Source organism: Saccopteryx bilineata, chromosome 3 (assembly GCF_036850765.1).
Source record: "Saccopteryx bilineata isolate mSacBil1 chromosome 3, mSacBil1_pri_phased_curated, whole genome shotgun sequence".
NCBI lineage: Eukaryota > Metazoa > Chordata > Mammalia > Chiroptera > Emballonuridae > Saccopteryx > Saccopteryx bilineata.
The window spans coordinates 247,576,968-247,597,483 of record NC_089492.1 but is presented as its reverse complement, the minus strand read 5'-3'; the positions used below and the strand labels follow the sequence as shown (position 1 = coordinate 247,597,483).

General features: G+C 53.4%; 1 protein-coding gene across 4 annotated transcripts in view; it reads right to left on the bottom strand.

The window, feature by feature from the left end:
- SSBP3 (single stranded DNA binding protein 3) overlaps positions 1 to 20,516 on the bottom strand; it is a 168,063-nt gene that overhangs the window by 20,912 nt on the left and 126,635 nt on the right. For 2 of the 4 annotated variants that reach the window (XM_066269104.1, XM_066269106.1), the window contains exons 6-7: positions 3,454 to 3,534; positions 2,478 to 2,537 (exon numbers count right to left, since the gene is read on the bottom strand). In XM_066269104.1, coding sequence (XP_066125201.1) covers positions 2,478 to 2,537; positions 3,454 to 3,534 — 141 coding nt within the window. The remainder of the gene's footprint in view (positions 1 to 2,477; positions 2,538 to 3,453; positions 3,535 to 20,516) is intronic. The other 2 variants (XM_066269107.1, XM_066269108.1) reach the window with 1 other exon arrangement.

The window sequence follows — 20,516 nt, the reverse complement described above, 5'->3', positions numbered from 1 at the left end:
CCATCTTGGGCTCCCCTAAGCCTGTGGTGTTTCAGGACACAGGAACAGAGCTGGACTGCCCAGAGGTTCAGAGGGGGCCTGGGAAGCACTTTCCTCCTTGCCTCACTGAGGGACCCTGAGATGGGACAGGGCAGTCTGGGCCTCCTAGACAAGGGAAGGAAAGTATACAATGACCAAGACATAAAGGTCCTGCACTGAGAAGGCTCAAGCCTTCAAACTAAGAAGAAAAATAACAGCTCACAGACGGGAGTGTGAGCACGTGCCATGCACACACCTCAGGACCTGCTAGGGAGAGAGATGCTCTTAAACTACCCACGGGCTCCTGGAAGGAGGCCAATGTCTCCTACAGCAGCACGGGCCAGGTGCGAAGGTGCCCAGGGCACGGGCATATCTCAGAGGCAACTGCATGCTCACTCGGCTGCCTACTCAAGTCAGCCACCACACTGGTGGGGGCTCTGCTGGGATGTGATGATCCTCCTCTCCTAAATCTAGCTGAACCCCACTGGTCAGCATCCATCGAGCCACCCTCACTTGAAACACAGCAATGCTCTATCCACAGCCCCAAACCTCAGCCAGGGAGGCAGGTAGGAGGCTGGCCTCACAGACTGGCACGTCAATGACTCTTAGAGCCTTCCTTCTCATCTCCCTAAGCCAGGAGGCCAGGTGAGCCTGAGCAAGTTCAGCTGCCTCTGCTTCCTCCACCTGCCCTGGGGGAGGGCTGAGCTAACTGGGAGGCCTTTGTCTGAAGGGCCTCCAAGTGAGCCACTCTCCAAGAAACCCCCAGAGGCAATACCTGTGAAAGGGGCACATCCCCCCACTCTGCCTCCAGGGACATTTAAAATGTCTTGAGTTCATAGGAAACTGGAAAATCACTGTCACTTTCTGACAAAGGGGTGGTGGGAAGCTGAGGAGATTGGTGTGTAATGACAGGTATAGATAACGATTTACTTTCCATTTGCTGTCTTGAGTACTTGTTTACGATCAATTGACAAATAGAAACACACGTTTCCTCTAGTATCTCTTAACGGCTGGAGGAAGGGCCACAATAATGATAATAAAGAAGCCCCTGTGTCTCCCTGGGGCAGAGGCCAGTTCAGGCCGAGAGCCCTGGATGGGCAGGAAGGAGCGTTACTGCCGGGGCCCACGTGGGTGAGGGCCAAGGGGGGCCCACTAAGTGACTGGCACAGAGGCAGGGGCCGTACTTCCACAACTCTGAGAGCTCAATGACCAGGAGAGGGGCTAGCAGCACTGGCCCGGGAGCTGGAGAGGGGTTTGAGCCCAGTTCACTGGGAGACCTCGGGAAGTTAACTCCTCCACTCTGACCTCATCTGTGATGTAGCCACGGGGCCCTCCTTGCTCAAAAAACCAAGTCTCTAATGCTTCTTGTCCAAATTTGTTCCCTTCATGTCTGAGAAAACAGGAAACAAAGGACTTCTGAAGAAAAAAAACAAGGGAAATCTGATAGGCAATTTAACATCAAGCTTGGAGGCGCCTGGTTACAAGCGTCTCTCCGTAGTCCCTGCATCATCTCACTCAGGGCTTTCCTGCGGAGCCTTGATAACGGAAGGAATCACACTCGGAGAACACCAATCGAGTTGGCGACTGAACTCCAGCCCCAAACGCAACAAGGGCTGGATACACTGGTGCTGCTGTCAGGTGTTTGAAGGGGCTTTGTAAGGTCTCACAAAGAATTATGCATAAAAAAATTTTTAACATAAAAAGAGACTCCCCTGAAGTTTCTTTTAAGTTGTCCATCCTCAAAGAGGGCACCTCACCAGCGCCCCTCCCACCTCTCGATGGGCTGAACCGCGGAGGGCGGCAGGCGGCCGAGTCCCCGGACCACCGAGAACTGCCAACCTTAATGGGCCAGCACAAGGCACACAACCCCAGGCTGAAAAGCCCTCCCCATAAGCAGACCATTTTTCTAATTACACGAACAAATCCTTTCTTGTTCTGAGTTGGGTCTGGGAAGCGGGCAGACATTGCTGAAAAACTCCCAAACGTCCTGCTCTGCTGCCTCCCAGGCTCCTGATCTAAGCATTCCTACGGGCCATTTCTCCCCTTAATAACAGGATTCTATTTACCAGCCTTGGCAATTCTCAAAAGCTTCCAGGAAAAAATGCACGTTGTCAATTAACTTCATTAAGGAGGAAGACCCTTTTCCAAGAAGGGGCTAGAAGGGAGGGGCAGGGGTATTACCACCTTCTCTAGAATAGCCGAAACCCCGCATTCCCACCCTGGCTGCTCTGACTGCTGCCACGCCTCTCAGGAGAGGCAGGTAAAATGCTAGCAGGGGCTGCTCCCTGGGCACGCAGTGAACCCAGGGCCCTGTCTGGGGACCAACTTGTAAAGCTACCTTTCTAACACCTGTCCCTCTACCTCCCGATTCTTTCCCCACATTTTGATGGGAGTCAAAAGTCCAACTGGGGTTAAGGGTGGCCGAGGGAGGGGGGAGAGAACACGAAAAGGTACAGTACCTGGTTTCCCATTCTGATCGGGGGCCTGGGGCCGCCTGCGTATCGCGGTGACATAAAAGGCTGCAATTACAGGGAATTAGTTCAATGACAGCCTGCGCTCCTGCACAGGGACAAACAAAAATGCGCTCCACTCCACAAAGTCCAGTTCTGTTACAACTAGTGATCTGTGAAGCTCTCTTTCTCCCGGTGGCCTCTTCCCTCTGGGCAAAACTTCCTCTGGGCAGAGGGAACAATAGTTGCCACAGCACGTGGGGCTCTGTCTCTGCATCCGTTCATGGAGCTAGACTTTGGGCGATGGGGCAGCAGCTGGGACTTTGCTCAGGACGCGGAAGAACAGGGACATCAACGTCGGGAAAGGAGGAAAACCTCTGCTCTTGGGAAGGGCACGTCAGAGAATCAGAAAAGGGACCTACCCATACCATTTTCAGGGTGTGCAGCCAAAGCTGGGCGTGCACACACACGCGTACACACACACACACACACACACAGAAACCACCAACGAAGGGGGCGAGGAAGGGGAGTGAGGATTCGAGGGGGACACACGATGAAAAGGGGAGAGGACAGCGGGCTCCCTAACTCAGTGCAGGGAATGGGCAGGAAAGCTTCTCAGCAGCGAGAGTGCACAAAGAAAAGGCTAGGGATGCAGCTCCGTTACAGACGAATGGTCAACCAAACTCAAAAACCAAACCAAAAGTGAGAGGAAAAAACAAAATCGCAGAGGCCGCTGACAAGGTCACAGAAGTGTTTTTCTTTCTTTTGGTTTCATATCCAAGCTGGGTGTGATGTCCAAGGAATGAACACTCTCTTTGGAAAATAGTATCTCTCTCTATATATTTTCCCCCCAAAAATGCTTTGTTTGTCAATCGAGACACGAAAGCAACGGAGAGAGCACGTTTTGATTTTTGCTTTTCCTCTGCTGGCTCTGTCCTCCTGGTGCCCCGTGCCCCCCGGCGGGCGGGCGAGCCAAGTGCGTTACCTGACTGTGGGGTCCCATCATGCTGCTGGGATTGTGGGGTGGAGGCTGTGCGTGCGGCGAGGGCTGTGACCCCGGAGGACCCTGTGAGGCCAGACAGTAGAGGCAGGTTATAGATCACAGCACATGGAGAAGCGCAAGAGAAGCTTAAAAGAACAAAAATTAAACCAAAACGAAGGGTGGGCGGTGGGCGGTAGGCGGCGGGCGTGCGGGCGGCGGGCTCTGGTTGGCGGGGAGGTGAGAGCTGCTGCCTAGGTCACCGGCTCATCGGGTGGAGAATGGCGAGCAGGAGGGAGAGAAACTGATAAACACCTTCATGGGGATTTCCAAGGAATGAAAAATCCAATCAAGACCCTTTGTCAAAGCAGGGCAGAGACCTGGGCAGCGACCGTGTTTGAGCGGAGTTTGCCATGTTAAATACGTCGACTGACACGGGCTCAGAGAGCACAGGATGCACAGAAACAGATCCACTCTGCAAGGCATGCAGGAGGCCCAGCCCTCACGGAGCTCCCGGTCTGGGAGGACAGATGCGATGGCAGGACAGATGCCTAGAGGCCAGCCTACTGATGGCTGAACGAGGACAGACAGGAGGAGCGGGGCCGTGCCAGGGACTGACAGGTGGGAGACGAGAGGAGCGGTGGCCACGGAGCGACTGCTCAGTGCCCTGCATTAATTCACCTTTACCTGAGAGTGGCCCCGTGAGGTGGGGTTTCTCATTTCTATTTTTGTGAGTCCCCAAGGGACGAAGGGACTTGGCCACGGCCACACAAGTGGTCAGTGCAGAGCCAGGACAAGAAGCCTTATGGGTCCAGGGCTCACCCCAACCCTTGCAGCCCAGAGCAGGAGTGGCATGTGCAGAGGTGTGGGGGGCTGGGCTCTCCACTCCTGTCGGTGGTGAGCCAGCCATGGTTCCAAGCTGACCCCCAAAAGCCCTGGACAATGTTGATCTCGACTCCCCACAGAACAAACAGGCAGGTGAATCCACTTAAGCCATGGGGTTGGTTACACTGTGGGGTGCAACATATTAGTGGGTGGTGAAATCAATTTAGTGAGATGCAACCATTTTTTTTTTTTAAATCCAGAACAGAATAAAATAAGATAGAAAATATTGGAGAGTTTTGTTGGGGGTTTTTTTGTATTTTTTTTTTCTCTGAAGTTGGAAACGGGGAGGCAGTCAGACACACTCCCGCATGCGCCCGACCGGGATCCACCCGGCACGCCCACCAGGGGGCGATGCTCTGCCCATCTGGGGCATTGCTCTGTTGCAACCAGAGCCATTCTAGCGCCTGAGGCAGAGGCCATAGAGCCATCCTCAGCGCCCGGGCAAACTTTGCTCCAATGGAGCCTTGGCTGCGGGAAGGGAAGGGAGAGACAGAGAGGAGGGAGAGGGGGAAGGGTGGAGAAGCAGATGGGCGCTTCTCCTGTGTGCCCTGGCCGGGAATTGAACCCGGGACTCCTGCACGCCAGGCCTACGCTCTACCACTGAGCCAACCGGCTAGGGCCCAGAGCTTTGTGTTTTCAGGCAAGTATTTTTCATTAACCTCTACTTCATCTGTAGATATACATGTGTGCGCGTGCATGTGTGCACGGGGTCACAATGTCAAATGTATTTCCTACTTCAGGCCGCAGTCAGGAAGCACGAAAAGCCTGTCTTGGAAGCGCCTTGCTGCCCATTTGGGACATTCAGAGCTGGATGCTGGTGATGAGGGGCCCCGCCTAATTCATCTTTATTCACCCACAATGGTGTTGTGACCCTTGGAAGCTGCCGTTGAGGAAAATTCGAAACAGGCAGGTTACATTAAAAAAGACAGGGGAAAAGAATTTTTTGAGAGTCTTCCTCAGTCTTCTCCCTCAGAGCCAGGCTGCCCAGCCCAGAGCTGGGGAGGGGATGCAGGGGTGGGCCGGAGCTGGTGGGCATGGAGACCCGGAGAAGAGGTAAGCAGAGGAAGACGGAGGGGGCCATACAGGCACCCCGGAGTGCCACTAAGCACCAGCCTGAAGTTCCATGCCCAAGCCAGGGGCTGCTCACTTCCGGAAAGCTCTGCAGAGCAGATGTTCCCCTACCTGCCACGCTACTAATTTCAACAAGTGTGTGTCTTTCTAGCGGCTGCCAGCAACGGCATGGTTTGTTACCATGAGCAATTTTCTTAATTAACAGACATTAATTAGCCATTTAGCAATTTTGCAAGCATTTGTTTAGCGGCTTTCCTAAACATGAATACCACTGTGATAATGGCACTGATTAGAGGGTCCCCTAATTAACAGTACGGGGAAGGAAAATTGAAATCACATAAATTAAAAAGGAAGGGGAAGTTAATGAAGGCGGGACATATTTGCACCTGCAAGTCTTTTGTACCATAAAACTTGGGTGCAATGTAAACAAAATAAGATAATTTGAAGCCAACTCCTAAAAAAGAAAAAAGAAAAGAGGAGGAGGGTTCAAGGGTGAGGTCCAGTTGCCAAGAGGGGGCGAATCGGCCCTCTGTTGGTTCCTCAGCTCCTGGCAAGAAGGGAGAAGGAGGGCTCACCTGCCCCTCACCCTGCACTGCCCACCTGGTGACACCCGGTGCTCCCGCGGGGAGAGCAGCGTGGCTGCGGTCAGGTTCCTCACACCTGTGTGCCCCGTTGGCAGGGAGGTTAGGTCAGTCGTGGCTGACTCCAGGACAGATGACAGAAAACGTAAATAAAGCACCCAAAAGTGTCTACCACCCACAGGGGGCCTTGACAGATGGCAGGCCTGACTAAGGGTGACTACTGGAGCCTGAGTCTGGAGGGCTCAGCTGTCCCCTGGACCACCTGAGGTTCAGAAGGCAGGTTCCGGGTCTCCCTCACAGGCTTCCGTCAGCCTCTGCTCCCTGAACGAGTGGACAAGACCCACGTCTGCACGACGCAGCTGCCTCAAGACCAAGGCCTGATGAGCGCTAAGGACCCGAGCACAACGGGCCAGTGAGGCCCCAGCCCAGCCCGTGGGGAGCAGGAGGGAGTGGGCTGCTAAGTCAGAAGTCTCCCCTCTGACCTGGAGCTGGGGTTCAGAATACTAAGGGCAAGGGAGTCTTGGCCCAGACCAGCCAGTCACAGAAAGAGAAAATCCCATTGCAGTCTCCACACAGAAGAACAGGCTCAGCATTCACCTCCCTGAGGCGGAGCTCCTCGCCTCCCCGGCCAGGTGCTGCTGACCAGGCTCTGCTGCTGCACCTCCCAGCGTGGCCCCTGGAACGCCCCCCGTGTGCCTGCCAGAAAGACTTACCCCGTGGAACCAGAGACATACCATTTCCCAGTGGGTCACCCACGTCCTCCCAGAGCTCTGTCCTCTGTGTGTCTGCCTCCTCCACTCAGCCGGGAGCGTCCCCTCACTACATCTGTCAGGGTCTGTCCCTAAGACAGTACGGCAGAGGGAAGGGCCCTGCGCGTTTGGCACAGTCTCAGGAGCAGAGAACAGGGCTCCCCTGCTGCGGGGAAATGCCACAAAAAAAGAGAAAGAAGTGGTCTTCTCTTCTCAGCCTACACTCCCTACAAGAGACCAACACAGGCAGGTTTAGAGAAAACAGATTTAGAGTCTTTCAGCTTGTTAGCCACTCAGGCAAAAGGCTGGATAGGAGGCAGACAGAAAAAGGATCTCATTCGAGGATTCCGACCTTTGTTGGGATGTAGGCTTCCCTCTTCCCCCAAATCTGAACAGATTTGGCAAGCAGGTGGAGAGGAGGGAGGTGGAAGGTGAGAGGAGGGAGGTGGAAGGTGAGAGGAGGGAGTCTTGAAGCTGGTAATACTGATGATGTTTCCCACACAGGACAACTCCCCATAGGGCCTCCCTGGCTTCTTTTGGCTGAAAGCTTGAACCCAAAACAAGTGCATCTGGAAGCCTGCCTAGCCAGGACTAGCCTCTGAGCCCAGCTCCACTTAGACCACCTCCCCCAGAGAACTCAGAGGTTTTCTGCCTCACTGATGCTCCCAGCATGTCGCAGGGGAGGTGGAGATGGACAGACAGCTGAGGGACACAGAATATCAGGGAGGTCCTTATAAGAAGCTTAGACCCACACCAGCCTGGCAGTCACCACCTGTTTCCGGGATGGCCCTGCTATATCCTGCCACCCCTCTTCCAATGTCCTCCTTCACTTATAAGGGGAAAAAGAGAGGCCCAGGGCAGTGGTGTGATGGCCAAGGCCACTGACAACAGTTGGTGGAAGAGACTCATCACCTAACTCCAGCCCAGGGCGCGCTCTCTTCATGATATCATATCCCCATTCATTTCAGGTAAAGATGTGGGGTTTGGAAAGCCCTGGGTTCGAATCCCGACTGCCACTGACTGGCTTTCTGCTCTCTCATCAGTGTGATGGGGACAATTATAGTAATAACAACACAGCCCCACATCACACATGGTGAATGTGGCCTTGAGCTGCATGGAATCCTCCATTCCTTGCCATCGGGGCTCTTTATTGTTTCATTTTACAGCCAAAGAATTGAGGCTTAGAAAGTGAAGCCACCTGCCCAGCGCTGTATGGCTACAAATGGTGGAGCCAGGCCTCAAAGTCTGATTCTAGAGCCGCTGGGGATCTTGGCTGGTCCACCATTCTGCAAGCCTGTGAGCACTGCCGAGTGCACGGAACAGAGAGAAATGGCTACCAGAGGCTGAAGGACGTGGGGTGCATCTAGTCACTCACCCACATACATATCCTGGCCAGCCCCATGCTGGGGAGTGGGGGGCTCAGTTACTTGAGACCTCTCTTGGCTCTAAAAGCTCCTGGCTAGTTGGGGAGGATGAGGACATGGTGACAGAGAAGCTCTAGAGAAGGTGACAAGTAAACTGAAGCCTAGAGTGGCCAGAGCATGTAGGCCCACAAGGAGCCAGGATGTGAACCTAGGTGGTGAGAAGTCTTTCCCTTGTAAGGCACCCCACCTCCTCGGCCAGGCTGGGAGAGAAGAACTCAACTCGGGAAATCCCTCTCCTGAGTCTGGGAAAAGGAAGCAGGAAGTGTGCCCACTTCCTGTCTGGACCTTCCCTCTGCCCCAGACCCTGTTAATGGACTTGCCATTCTGTCTCAGACGTTCCCAAGATCTCTGACCGGAGATACATAATTCCCGTACTTCCTTTTTATTCTTTTTCCTGTAATTTCAGCAATGGGTAGTGTTACATCTAGCAGCTTCTGAAAGTCACTTAGGCGGGGTCCAGGGAGGTGCCGTGATGAGTGTGACTCAGGCAAACGCTAGGCCATTCCACTAAAACTCCAAAGCCTGACACACAGTTAAGTGAAAGGGCCTTTGTCAAGCGTGGATGTGGAGGGGAGCAGAGCATTCCCACAGCACAGTGGATCTGAGGTCTCTGTAGAAAAGCATTTGACAACAGTCAGTAGAACCCACTGTGTCTCCTGGTCATGCCTTGGTTAAGTCCCTGTATGTCACCTGAGGCCATCCTCAAGAGATGGGCTAATGGCATTATAGGGGAGGCTTCACAGTTACACAAACCTGGCTTCTACTCCCAGCTCCTCTGGGAATACTGAGTCTAGTTCCCTCATAAGGAAAATGGGGGACATTCTACAAATACAGTGTGTCTGTAAAGTCATGGTGCACTTTTGACCGGTCACAGGAAAGCAACAAAAGACAACAGAAATGTGAAATCTGAACCAAATAAAAGGAAAACCCTTTTCATACCTATTCAGTGCAGTTTGATGTGGGCTCATGCACAGATTTTTTTAGGGCTCCTTAGGTAGCTATCCCGTATAGCCTCTACAGACTCGTCACTGACTGATGGCCTACCAGTACGGGGTTTCTCCACCAAACTGCCGGTTTCCTTCAACTGCTTATCCCACCAAGTAATGTTATTCCTATGTGGTGGCGCTTCGTTATAAACGTGCCAATATTCACGTTGCACTTTGGTCACGGATTCGAATTTAGCGAGCCACAGAACACACTGAACTCTCCTCTGTACCGTCCACATCTTGACTGGCATGGCCGTGGGCTGCTCCGCTGTATACACGGTGTTACGTCATCATCTGCGCATGAGCACATGCTGCCACACATCATCCTACAGAAACTGGGAGGGTTTTCCTTTTATTTGGTGCAGATTTCACATTTCTATCGTCTTTTGTTGCTTTCCTGTGACCGGTCAAAAGTGCACCATGATTTTATGGACACAATGTATTGCAGGGTAGTGGTGTAGCTAGCTGGCAGTGGTAAGCATACAGAAGGCTCCCCAGTCCTCCCTGGCCCCCACGCCTCATGCTCCCGTAGCCATTCACTGCCCACTGACAGGGAGGGCAGGAGCTGGACTTGCCCTACTGGGAACGCCCTCTTCAGCCTGCTGGAGTCCACTCATCCTCAAGCCTGCCCTGCTCCCCACCTCGGGTGCTCTCTGAACAGGAGGCATCTGCTCCAGACACTCTGCCTTATCTGTGGGTACCCTGTGGGCTCCTCAAGGGAGCAACACTGCCTTGCACCTTATGGGGACATCTGGGGCAGGGCCAGCAGACAGACCCCACAGCCATGGTCAACAGCCACAGGCCGGGTACACGGAACATTTCTGGGTTCAAGGAACCAGAAAAAGTTACTACCAACAGGGTGGCCAAGTTGGTCCTCTGAGTTAGACTCTGGGAGTGAGGGAGGACAGCTCTTTAAAATTAAAAATCAGATTAAAAAGATTTTAAAGCCCTGGCTGGTTGGCTCAGCGGTAGAGCGTCGGCCTAGCGTGCGGAGGACCCGGGTTCGATTCCCGGCCAGGGCACACAGGAGAAGCGCCCATTTGCTTCTCCACCCCTCCGCCGCGCTTTCCTCTCTGTCTCTCTCTTCCCCTCCCGCAGCCAAGGCTCCATTGGAGCAGAGATGGCCCGGGCGCTGGGCATGGCTCTGTGGCCTCTGCCTCAGGCGCTAGAGTGGCTCTGGTCGCAATATGGCGACGCCCAGGATGGGCAGAGCATCGCCCCCTGGGGGGCAGAGCACTGCCCCTGGTGGGCGTGCCGGGTGGATCCCGGTCGGGCGCATGCGGGAGTCTGTCTGACTGTCTCTCCCTGTTTCCAGCTTCAGAAAAATGAAAAAAAAAAAAAAAAAAAGATTTAAGAAATGCACTTTTATTTTGAAGAAAAGTAATAAAAGCTATGTGCTAAGTTTAATATTTCCAAAACTCACTGCTCCACCAAATGCCACCCCACCCTCCCCAAAGCTGCCTTCACCTGCCTAGGAATCACGAAGTCTCAGAGAAAAAGTTGAGCGCAGAGGGGAACAGTGCGGATGACAGCCTATGGCCAGTGGCAAGAGCATTGGCCTTGAACGCCAAAGCACTCGAGTGGGAGTCCTGTCTTGTAACCCTGGGTCTTGGGCTTGGCATCTGTAAGATGGGCAAGGAGTATAGGTAATGCTTCCTCCACAAGAAAGCTGCGAGGTGACTCTGTCAACTGTCCAGTGATACCCAAACTGAAGGCAGCTTCATTACCACATTACCACTTCATCTAAATTTGCCATTCATCTTTGCAGAAGGCCTTTGGGGAAAGGGGACTTAAAGTCTTCAACTGCTGAGAGACCAAACACTCTACACCCCCCTGGCCCTCCCAATTCCTGGGGACACTGGCCACTGGTCTGGCAAGCCTGATGAGGTGGGTTTTACCAACTGGCAGAAGGAGATGGACGATTTGCATTACTGGTGGCCTCTGTAATTCGCCTGTTGGGCATATCACTTTAATTGAGTGAATATAAAATTATATTAATTATACACATGGTAAAAAGCATGCAACAGACAATCCAATTTGCTCCTTGGACATGAATGGTGACAGAAAATGCCATAACCCATTCTGAAGAGAGGGCCAAAGTGTGCCTGTGTGCTGCTTACACCCCAAATCCGTCACCTTGGTCTGCCCCATCCATTGGCTCCCTGGAGCGGGAAGCTGACCATCTGGTGGGGTGAGGGGGCAGAGCTTTAAGTTCTCCCTTTAACAGGTAGCTCATCTGAGGAAAAGTTATTTCCTCATCTCGACCCAAGGGAGCAACTTGGCAGTAGCTCGGACAGTTGCCTTCCTATCCTGCTTTTATTTGTTCCCTCGAGGGATGAGACATCTGTGTGTGTGTGTGGGGGGGGGGGGGTATGGGCCAGAGGCGAAGCTGAGATTACTGATCTGAAGGCAGAAAAAGTCTGAGCCATCTTCATGCCCACCAAACGCAAGCCTGGCATGCGCAAAGCAGGTCCTCAGGGGGCTGGGCTGGGCCGCACCCAAATGTAGAGCAGCCACCAGGCTTTAGCACAATCCCAGAAAGCTCACAGTCAGGGGGGCTCCTGGTTGCCTAGGAGATGAGCCCACAACAGTCATGACCCATTATGGACAATGAACAAGTAAAATGGGTTCTGCCAGGGAGAAGTCTGACAGTGGCGGTGGTCCATCTTCCTGGGACAGTGAGGAAGTCATCAATTAGAGGGGGCAGGACTGTACACAATGTCTACTCCCCTGGAGTTACCTCTGAGTAACACTGTTTTCCACCTGAGCAAAGGCCCCTGCAGACCCCCTTTTCCCTAGCACTTCTCTGAGGAGCTGGAACAGCGCTGGGTGACCAGCCACGGCACGCGAGTTCCACAAACTTGTGAGTTTGGCTTCCTGGGATGGGCCCCCAAGACACCTGCAGGAGGCGTTCAGCAAACGTTTTGCTCAAGGGGTAAGAAGCCTGCTTGCCCCCCGGGACAAAGACACAGAATCAATAGGTGATGGTTTCCAAAACAAAGGAAGGAAACATGGCAAATGAAAGTACAGGCAGTGTCCAAAACCTAACGTGGAGTTCTTCTACACACTGCTTCTTGTCTCTGTCCCCAGCCCTGTGCACAGATGGAAAGACTGAGCCCCAGGGACATGAACTCACCAACCCTAGGTCCAGGCTCAGTCCCACGCACCACACTGCACACCCAGAGTGGAGGCTGAGGTCACCTGTAGCATAATGACCACAACAGCACAGCCACATGCTGAACTAGAGTAGGAGCCGGCAAACTGTGGCTCTGGGCCCAATCTGGCCTGCCACCTATTTTTGTAAATAAAGTTTTATTGGAACATAGCCATGCTCACTCATGTACCGACACGGCTGGTTTCAGGACATAATGGCAGAGCTGAGTAGTTGCAACAGAGACCAGATGGTGCACATAGCCTAAGATATTTACTATCTGGCCCTTCACAAAAAAAGTGTGCTGACACTTAAACTAGATAATGGTTTTCAAGACTGAAGAGGGAAAAACTGGGGTCTTTTTAAATTCTCAAGGAAAATCAAAACAGTTCATCGCCTTTCTGATCTTTAACCTCACATCTCTTTAGTAAAATATATAAAGAAAAATTAAGCCTGACCAGGCGGTAGCGCAGTGGATAGAGCGTCGGACTGGGATGTGGAAGGACCCAAGTTCTAGGCCCCAAGCTCGCCAGCTTGAGTGTGGGCTCATCTGGTTTAAGCAAAGCTCACCAGCTTGGACCCAAGGTCGCTGGCTCGAGCAAGGGGTTACTCGGTCTGCTGAAGGCCCGCGGTCAAGGCACATATGAGAAAGCAATCAATGAACAACTAAGGTGTTGCAACGAAAAACTGATGATTGATGCTTCTCATCTCTCTCCATTCCTGTCTGTCTGTCCCTATCTATCCCTCTCTGACTCTCTCTCTGTCTCTAACAGACAAAAAACAAACAAAAAAACTAAAAAAAGAAAACAAAACAAAAAGAAAAATTAACCCCATTTACAAAAGACTGAAGCCCAGCGACATCATGGTATTATTTATCAAACCCAGGATTTATTCCGTCTAGGACAAATAGAAGGAGCGTCAGATCGTCAGCACACCGGAGGTTCTGACCACGCCATGCCAGCCAATCTGCGCCCCAGTTTTCCTGGCTATCAGTTGTGAACAAAATGATCTTTTACCATTGTAACACAAAAGCCAGCACATACGTCTAGCTGGCAGTCCAGAGTATCTTCTTGTTGACTGTCTCCCCAATTTCATTCTTTCCACAATGCTGGGGAACAAGCCTTTCCCTCACTTGCCAGCATAAAACATTCTGGGGGCTTGATTCCAGCCCTGAAATCTCTCAGCACGTAGACACCGTTGGACCTCTCCTATGCCATGAATTCACAGAGGAATTCTCTAGGGTCATCTCAGTAAAGGGCTGTACCTTGAATGGCTGCGGTTGGGATGGGGTCAGGGATAAGAGAGGCGACCCTGTCTCCTGCTGCGAAGTTCCTCGGGTCTCCCTAATGGCAAATTTGTGTGTGCCTGTGCCCATACAACTGGACAATCTTTTCAGGGACACAGGAAAAACCATTAATATACAGCACACACGGGCAGAACCCATGTCCATCTGGCAGCGCATCTAGCTACTGGGTCCCAGAACCCTGGGCCAAGTATGAACTCAGTGCTAAAGACACACACATAAGCAGTACTCTGGCCCTTCCACAGAGTCCCGGGGGGTTGGAGAGACCAGCGTTACTATTACTACAGCAGCACACCAACAGAGGCAGGTATCACGTGCGCCAGGGAGCGAGGGGGTAGCGATTATAGAACAAGCACATTTGGGCAGGAAGAACAGGGATCCCCTGACAGACAAGAAATGGCAGTGGCTTCTGGGCTGAGACTGGCACCTATGGAGCAGAGGGGGGCGTGGGGAGTGGCTGTGGTGCTGGAGGGCTTACACACAAGATGGCGACTACAGGGCAAGGACTGTGAGGCCAAAGGAATGGTGATCAGATCTCTTACAGCCTTGGGAACCACACGTCCATTCCGCTTCTTTTCAAAATGCTTCTTTGCCGTCTCTCAAGTTAGAAATCAAGCCTTACGGCCACAGGAAAACACTGAAATCGTAGCTGTCTGGGGGGCTGATTCCCACCTTTTGCTGACTACACACGGAGCGAGGAAGGCTGTTAGATCTTATCTATGAGTGGCCCCTACCATCCCACCTGTGTTCCCTCACTAAGCCAAACCCCAGCCCTGATCAGCCAGCTCCCCCCCCCCCCGAATGTTAGCAAAGGAGCTGGGAATCCAATGATCAGGTGAAGGTTTCCAACACCCAGTCCCAGCCATGTGGGCTTCTGCCCAGGATCCACCTCTTCCTCCCCACCTGTCTGTTGCCATAGAGATCTGCTCTGCAGGTGAGTGGAAGGTTAGAGATGGACCCAGGATCCAGAACCATGCCACTCCCTTGGAACACATGGAGAGGACACCTACCTCGCCAAGAGAATCAAATCCTCTCCCCCCAGAAAAAGACTGCCTTTTGCTCTGAAAATAGCTAGTGCTGCACAGACACGTCCTGCTCCTGCCCACCAGCCCCCACGGCACCGCTCACCAGCGCTCAGCCTCTGCTGTTAATCACGACAGCATAGCGACGGTGAGGTGCATATTAAAAAGGCACTGCTTCGTCCACCCAGAGGATTCCTGCTCCACTTTCTCTCCAGACATAGGCGCGCACACAGCTCTCCTGCTCTGACCCCTTCATGTCCAACAGACAATTCCAAAAGCTAAAGATTCATCACATCGGCCCTGGCCAGTTGGCTCAGTGGTAGAGCATTGGCCTGGCGTGTACAAGTCCCGGGTTCAATTCCCGGCCAGGGCACACAGGAGAGGCGCCCATCTGCTTCTCCACCCCTCCCTCTCTCCTTCCTCTCTGTCTCTCTCTTCCCCTCCCGCAGCCGAGGCTCCACTGGAGCAAAAGATGGCCCGGGCGCTGGGGATGGCTCCTTGGCCTCTGCCCAGGCGCTAGAGTAGCTCTGGTCACAGCAGAGCGACGCCCTGGATGGGCAGAGCATCGCCCCCTGGTGGGCATGCCAGGTGGATCCCGGTCGGGCGCATGCGGGAGTCTGTCTGACTGCCTCCCCGTTTCCAGCTTCAGAAAAATGAAAAAAAAAAATAAATAAATTAAGATTCATCACATCGGACTAGGAAGAGGGGATGCAGGCAGGGCTCTGGCAGCCACAGATGCGGAATGCCAGACTCCACCCCCAGTGTCCACCAAGCAGAAGAGGACTGAATAGGGAACAGGAAAACAGGCTGCGGTTTCCCCATTGAGTTTTGCAGCTACCTGGATAACAGGGTGGTGTCCAAGTCTTCCCCTCCCAGAGAAGTTTGGAGAATGGCCCAAGATCTCATTTTCCTTCCTCAGCTAAAGAGAAGCAACAGGATGGGGCAAGAAAAACCAGGACTTGGGCAGGGGGGAGGGGGGGCGGGGGGGCTGGTTTAGGAAGCCCACACACAGTGATGTGGGCTGCGGGCAATAAAGTCCAGTGCTGCTCAGGGGAAACAGAGGGGCAGCTGCGCGGTGGGTGCTGTTGGGAACAGCCCAGACTCGCGGACCAGAAGTGGGCTGCAGTCCGCCGAAACTCGCTCCCCTCTCCTGTGCAACGGGCCGCTCCACCCCTCACAGAGCGCCACAGGACGGGGACACAGAGTGCTGGCCCTGACCAAAACCAGGATACTGCATCAAGCTGTGCCTTGAGGTCCTCCCTGATTCATAGAGTACTTCAGGGACCCCCTCTTTCTCTGACTCAGCCTTCCTATTACCTCATTCCCAGGGAGCTGCGCCTTGCCCACCAACATGTAACCCATCCTAACCTGGGCTAGTCTCAGCCTGAAGAAGGGCCCTCCTGATGCTGGGTGCTCTTCAGCAAACTCTGTAGAGGTTGTCCGGGCCTCCAAGTGGTCCCTTATTCCTTCTACCCCCAAAGGCCTTGATGCCTCAGAGGACTGGGGATGGGTCTCTTCTGCTTACCACTGCGCTTCCCGCGTCCACTCCTAATGCTGTTGCGTTTTACAGACGGAAAAACTGGGATCTGACAGGTAAAGCCACTGCCCTAGAACAGAGTGCAAATCTCCAAACTCTCAGACCTCTAGGGTAAGTTTCTCAAGATCACCGTCCTTAACTAATCATAATCAGATCCACATTTGGGGCATATCTCATTTGACCTTGGGGCAAGGACAGAAAAAGACTTTCTTTAAAGACCTCTTGAATAAAACTGACTTGAGATTGCAGAGCCTTCAGGAAGGAAAGGGGACAATTCTGCAGCCCACAGAGGAGGTCATATGGAAACGCTGGAGGCAGAGGCTGGGTCTGAGAGCAACAGCTCCGGCCGTTCTCCCGGGGATCGGCAGCTGGTCCAACAACAGGGTGAGGGTAGCAGGGGATAAATCACAAAGACCTCTGTCTTACCAAGAACCTGGACTTGTTTTAATGAAGAGACACCACTGACAGGAAGAGCACTGACAGAGGAGAACGTGCCACCCCGCTGACCTGCAGCCAGCCGAGGCTGGAGTTCGCCCACAACACAGCCTCTGGGAAGGAGACTGCACAGATTTCTGATCTGCCTGTTGCTCCCACCACATTCCCGAACTCCCGGCTGATGAAGCACTAGAGCTGCTCCTATGCGACATGTGGGGAAAGTGAAACTCAAATAAATGATACTCAGTTGACACTCACTAGTGACAGGACTCCGGAGTACAGGCAAAGACCCAGGTCCCTGGGTGGGTGAGCTGGTTTCCATCAAGCTCACATTAACAAGCCTGTTTCAGGTAGGAAGAATCACAGGTTTCTGCACACACAGCCAGCTTCCCTGCCTCCCCCCCCCCCCCCACCGGCTCCCGTTAGGTGGACCAGGGAACAAGGAATCAAGGTGGCAGGGTCCAAGGAGGTAAGCGAGGTCACACATTCAAGAGCCAGGCAGGTCCCATCCTTAGTAGGCACCATATAGGTCAGTCAAATGGGAGGGTTAAGCACTAGAAAGCCAATATATCTCGAGCATACCAAACCCTCTCCCATCCATCGCTCCCACCAAGGCTATGCTGAGCCCGTGAGCCCACCTCGCAGACAAAGGAAGAAAAAAGCGACTCGGCCCTTGCTCTTTAAAGTGCTGGAGCAAGCACTCCACCTGGCCGCTCGCTTGCAGAACAGAACAGTCTCAGGACATACATGCTGCGTCCACACCCCAGGATCCTGAGTGCCTCCTGCATCAGGCACCAGTCCTCATCACAGCTCCAAAGGAAGGCACGGTGATTTGCTGAGTGACCACTTTTCAGCACAGCTGAGGAAACCCGTACCCAGAGAGGTCGGGTAACTTGCCCAGGACACATCACTAGAAAGCGGCAATGGGCTCTCCTGGCCCAAGGCCCCTGCTCATAGCCACTGCACTTTATGACATCTCTCTTCAGAGGTCATCTCCTCCGGCGGCCTCTTACCTCGCTGGGTTCCCTCCTGCCCCCATCCCTTCACTGCAGACAGAGCCAATGTGGTGTCCCCAAGGTCAAGGAGCCCTTCAGGGATCCCCGCACCCATCCTGGAGCCTGCACTTCGTGGAGGCTGTGGCTCTTAGCAAGTCCTACCCCACCATTTTGAGCTCAGTGAGAGACAGGGCTTCCAGGAAGACAAGTTCATAGAGCACCTATGGGCCTGGCCCAGGGGCTTCCTTCACCCCAAGGCCTTCATTTGGAAGAGGAAATCTGTCAGGGAAAGGTTGGCCAGGGCGTTAATTTAGTCAGAAATAGGACATGAACCCAGAACCCACACTGGGGGGATACAGCACATTGAGCATCCAGAGAGACATAACCAAGCTCCCTGACCCCCAGTGCAGCCCCTGGCCCTGGGCCCAGCCCAGACTCCCTGAGGAGCAGTTTTCTTCTGGAATGGCGTGATCTTAGTCTTCAGGGGGTCTATCCTGATCCACATAATACCAAGGCATGTTATTACAGGATTCTTTTGGAATTTTCTTCCTCAAACCTCTTCTGCTACAAGGGCTGAGGAATTTGAACTTTTTTTTTCCTTTTCTTTTTTTTCCAAGTGAGAGGAGGGGAGATAGAGAGACAGACTCTCGCATGTTCCCCAACCAGGATCCACCTAGCAACTCCCGTCTGGGGCCAATGTTCTGCCCATTTGGGGCCATGCTCCCAACCGAGTCGTTTTTAGTACCTGAGGTAGAGGCTCCATGGAGCCATCCTCAGCAGCCGGGGTCAATGTACCTCAACCAATCGAGCCATGGTTGTGGGAGAAGAAGAGGGGGGGAATGGCAAAGCAGAAGGTCTCTTCTCCCGTATGCCGACTGGGAATTGAACCCTGGACTTCTACATGCTGGGCCAACACTCTACCACTGAGCCAACCAGCCAGAGCCCTTTATTATTATTTTTTTTAAAGGAGAAAAATCTAAATATGATTTGCAGAGAAGAAAGGTGGGGAAAGAAGCAGAGGTTTACCCCCTTAGCCAACTATGAAGAGGCAAAACAAAAACATGGGGGTCCCCTAACCCCGCTCTGAGAGGCAGGAGGATCTTGTAGGGGATCAGACACAGCCACAGTGCAGGGTGAGCTGACAACCCACAAAACAGCGCTCAGGCACAGGGGAAAACTCAATTCTACGAGAAACCCAAAGTAAAAACCCAGGTCCAAAGGGGAAAAGAATAAACCAGCCCAAGCTCTTAATAAACGAGAGGTGAAGGCAGCTGCTGACACCAATCCTTGAGTATCGGATCCATAAAAGTCAGAGATCTCGGAGTCAGCTTACAGCTCAGGAGGTGAGGCCCAGAGAGAGGGGCCACAGCTGCGGGGGTCTCTGGGAGCATGAGGAGCAGCAGTAAGAACACAGCCCAGGTCTCCTAGGTCCAAGGGTCTTTTCGAAGATGCTCCCCTTCCTCTCACTCACAAGGGAGCAAAGACTGGGGAGTTTGGGGGCAGGCAGAGGCAGGCAGCCAGGAGCTGGTGCAGCTCCTGCTGGGCTCCTTGGTGTGGGGCTGGCTCTGCATTAGGGGGCAGCCAAGGCCCATAAAGCCGCTGGGTGCTTTGTTACCGAGCAAATCTCCCAGGCACTGACTGCTGATGCATAGCTAACACGGCGGCAGACATTGATTTATGTTCAACTTTCCATTTCATCAGAGTGAGTTACAGCACGACATGTGGAGTTCACGTTTTTCTTGGGGGGGGGGGGTGTCTCGAGTGTGCAGACACAAACAGGCCCGTGTGTTGCACACAGGCACACGCGCCAGTCAAGGCCGTAACTTCCCCCCCTTTTTAGGAGAGAGGACAAGGAGGCCTGAGGCAGCCTGGCACGTCAGAAGTAACCTTTTGTCCACTGTTGCTAGGAGCCCGGTGCCGGTCATCTGTGCCTTGGGCAGACAGTAGGCACCAGGGTGGCTGCTGGGCAGGGCGGGAGCACAGCCTGACCTTTGTGGAGGTGGTGTTGGCAAGATAAAAAAGGCTTTTCCCCCCTCCTCTCCTGGCCTTTCTTACACAGGCCAGGAGACTGTGTGTGTGTGTGTGTGTAGGGGGGAGGTCCAGTGGTGGGTGGGGGATTGGGGCAGGGGGCTTGGGTGGTTATGTGACTGGACCACAGTGCTTCAGAGTGGCCAGGGGTTTTAAAGCCCTCTTGAGCACCCCTCATTGGACCCATGAGCAAACTAAGGCCCAGAAAGGGGAGGATGGTTCCCAAAGGACACACAGACGTTTGGCAGCAGGACTTGTCTCAAACCAGGGTGCCCAACTCCCAGGGGAGGGGTCTTCAGGCTTAAAGATTGCCACTGGTTTCCCCACAGCAACCAGAGAAGGGGGCCGCCATCTCAGAAGCCAAGTCAGCTTGGAACAGGTGGGGGTTGGGGGTGGGGAACAGCAGTTGGGGCACCCCGCCTCCTCTCTAATCCTTCTCAGCAGGGGTGACCCTGCCTTCTGTCAGTCTGGAGCCAGACAGCAGGGCTAGGGGCTGCAAGGAGGGGGGTGTTTCTGTCCCCACTCACCCTTGTCACAGCACCTCAGTCTTACCCTCATACACACAGGCCAATGTAGCTATCAGACCCCATCTGCCCACAGAGAAGCAGACAGGACAGGGGCTGGGCCCAGAAAAGGAAGGGGATTTGCTCCCCAACAGAAAAGGGGTTCACCAAAAGGTTCTGGATCTCACAGCCCCATCCAGGCCTATCTTCCCTGAGCAACTCTGGCCAATTTAAGCCTTGGTTTTCTCACCCATACAGTGGGAATGCTATCAGCTCTCAGGCTCAACTTTACAGGGTCAATTAAATCACAGGAGGGACACCGTTTCTAATCTGGACAGTGTTTCACCAGCAACTTTAAGAAGGAGTTGGTTCCACTTTGGGGCCTGAGCGCACTGGCTA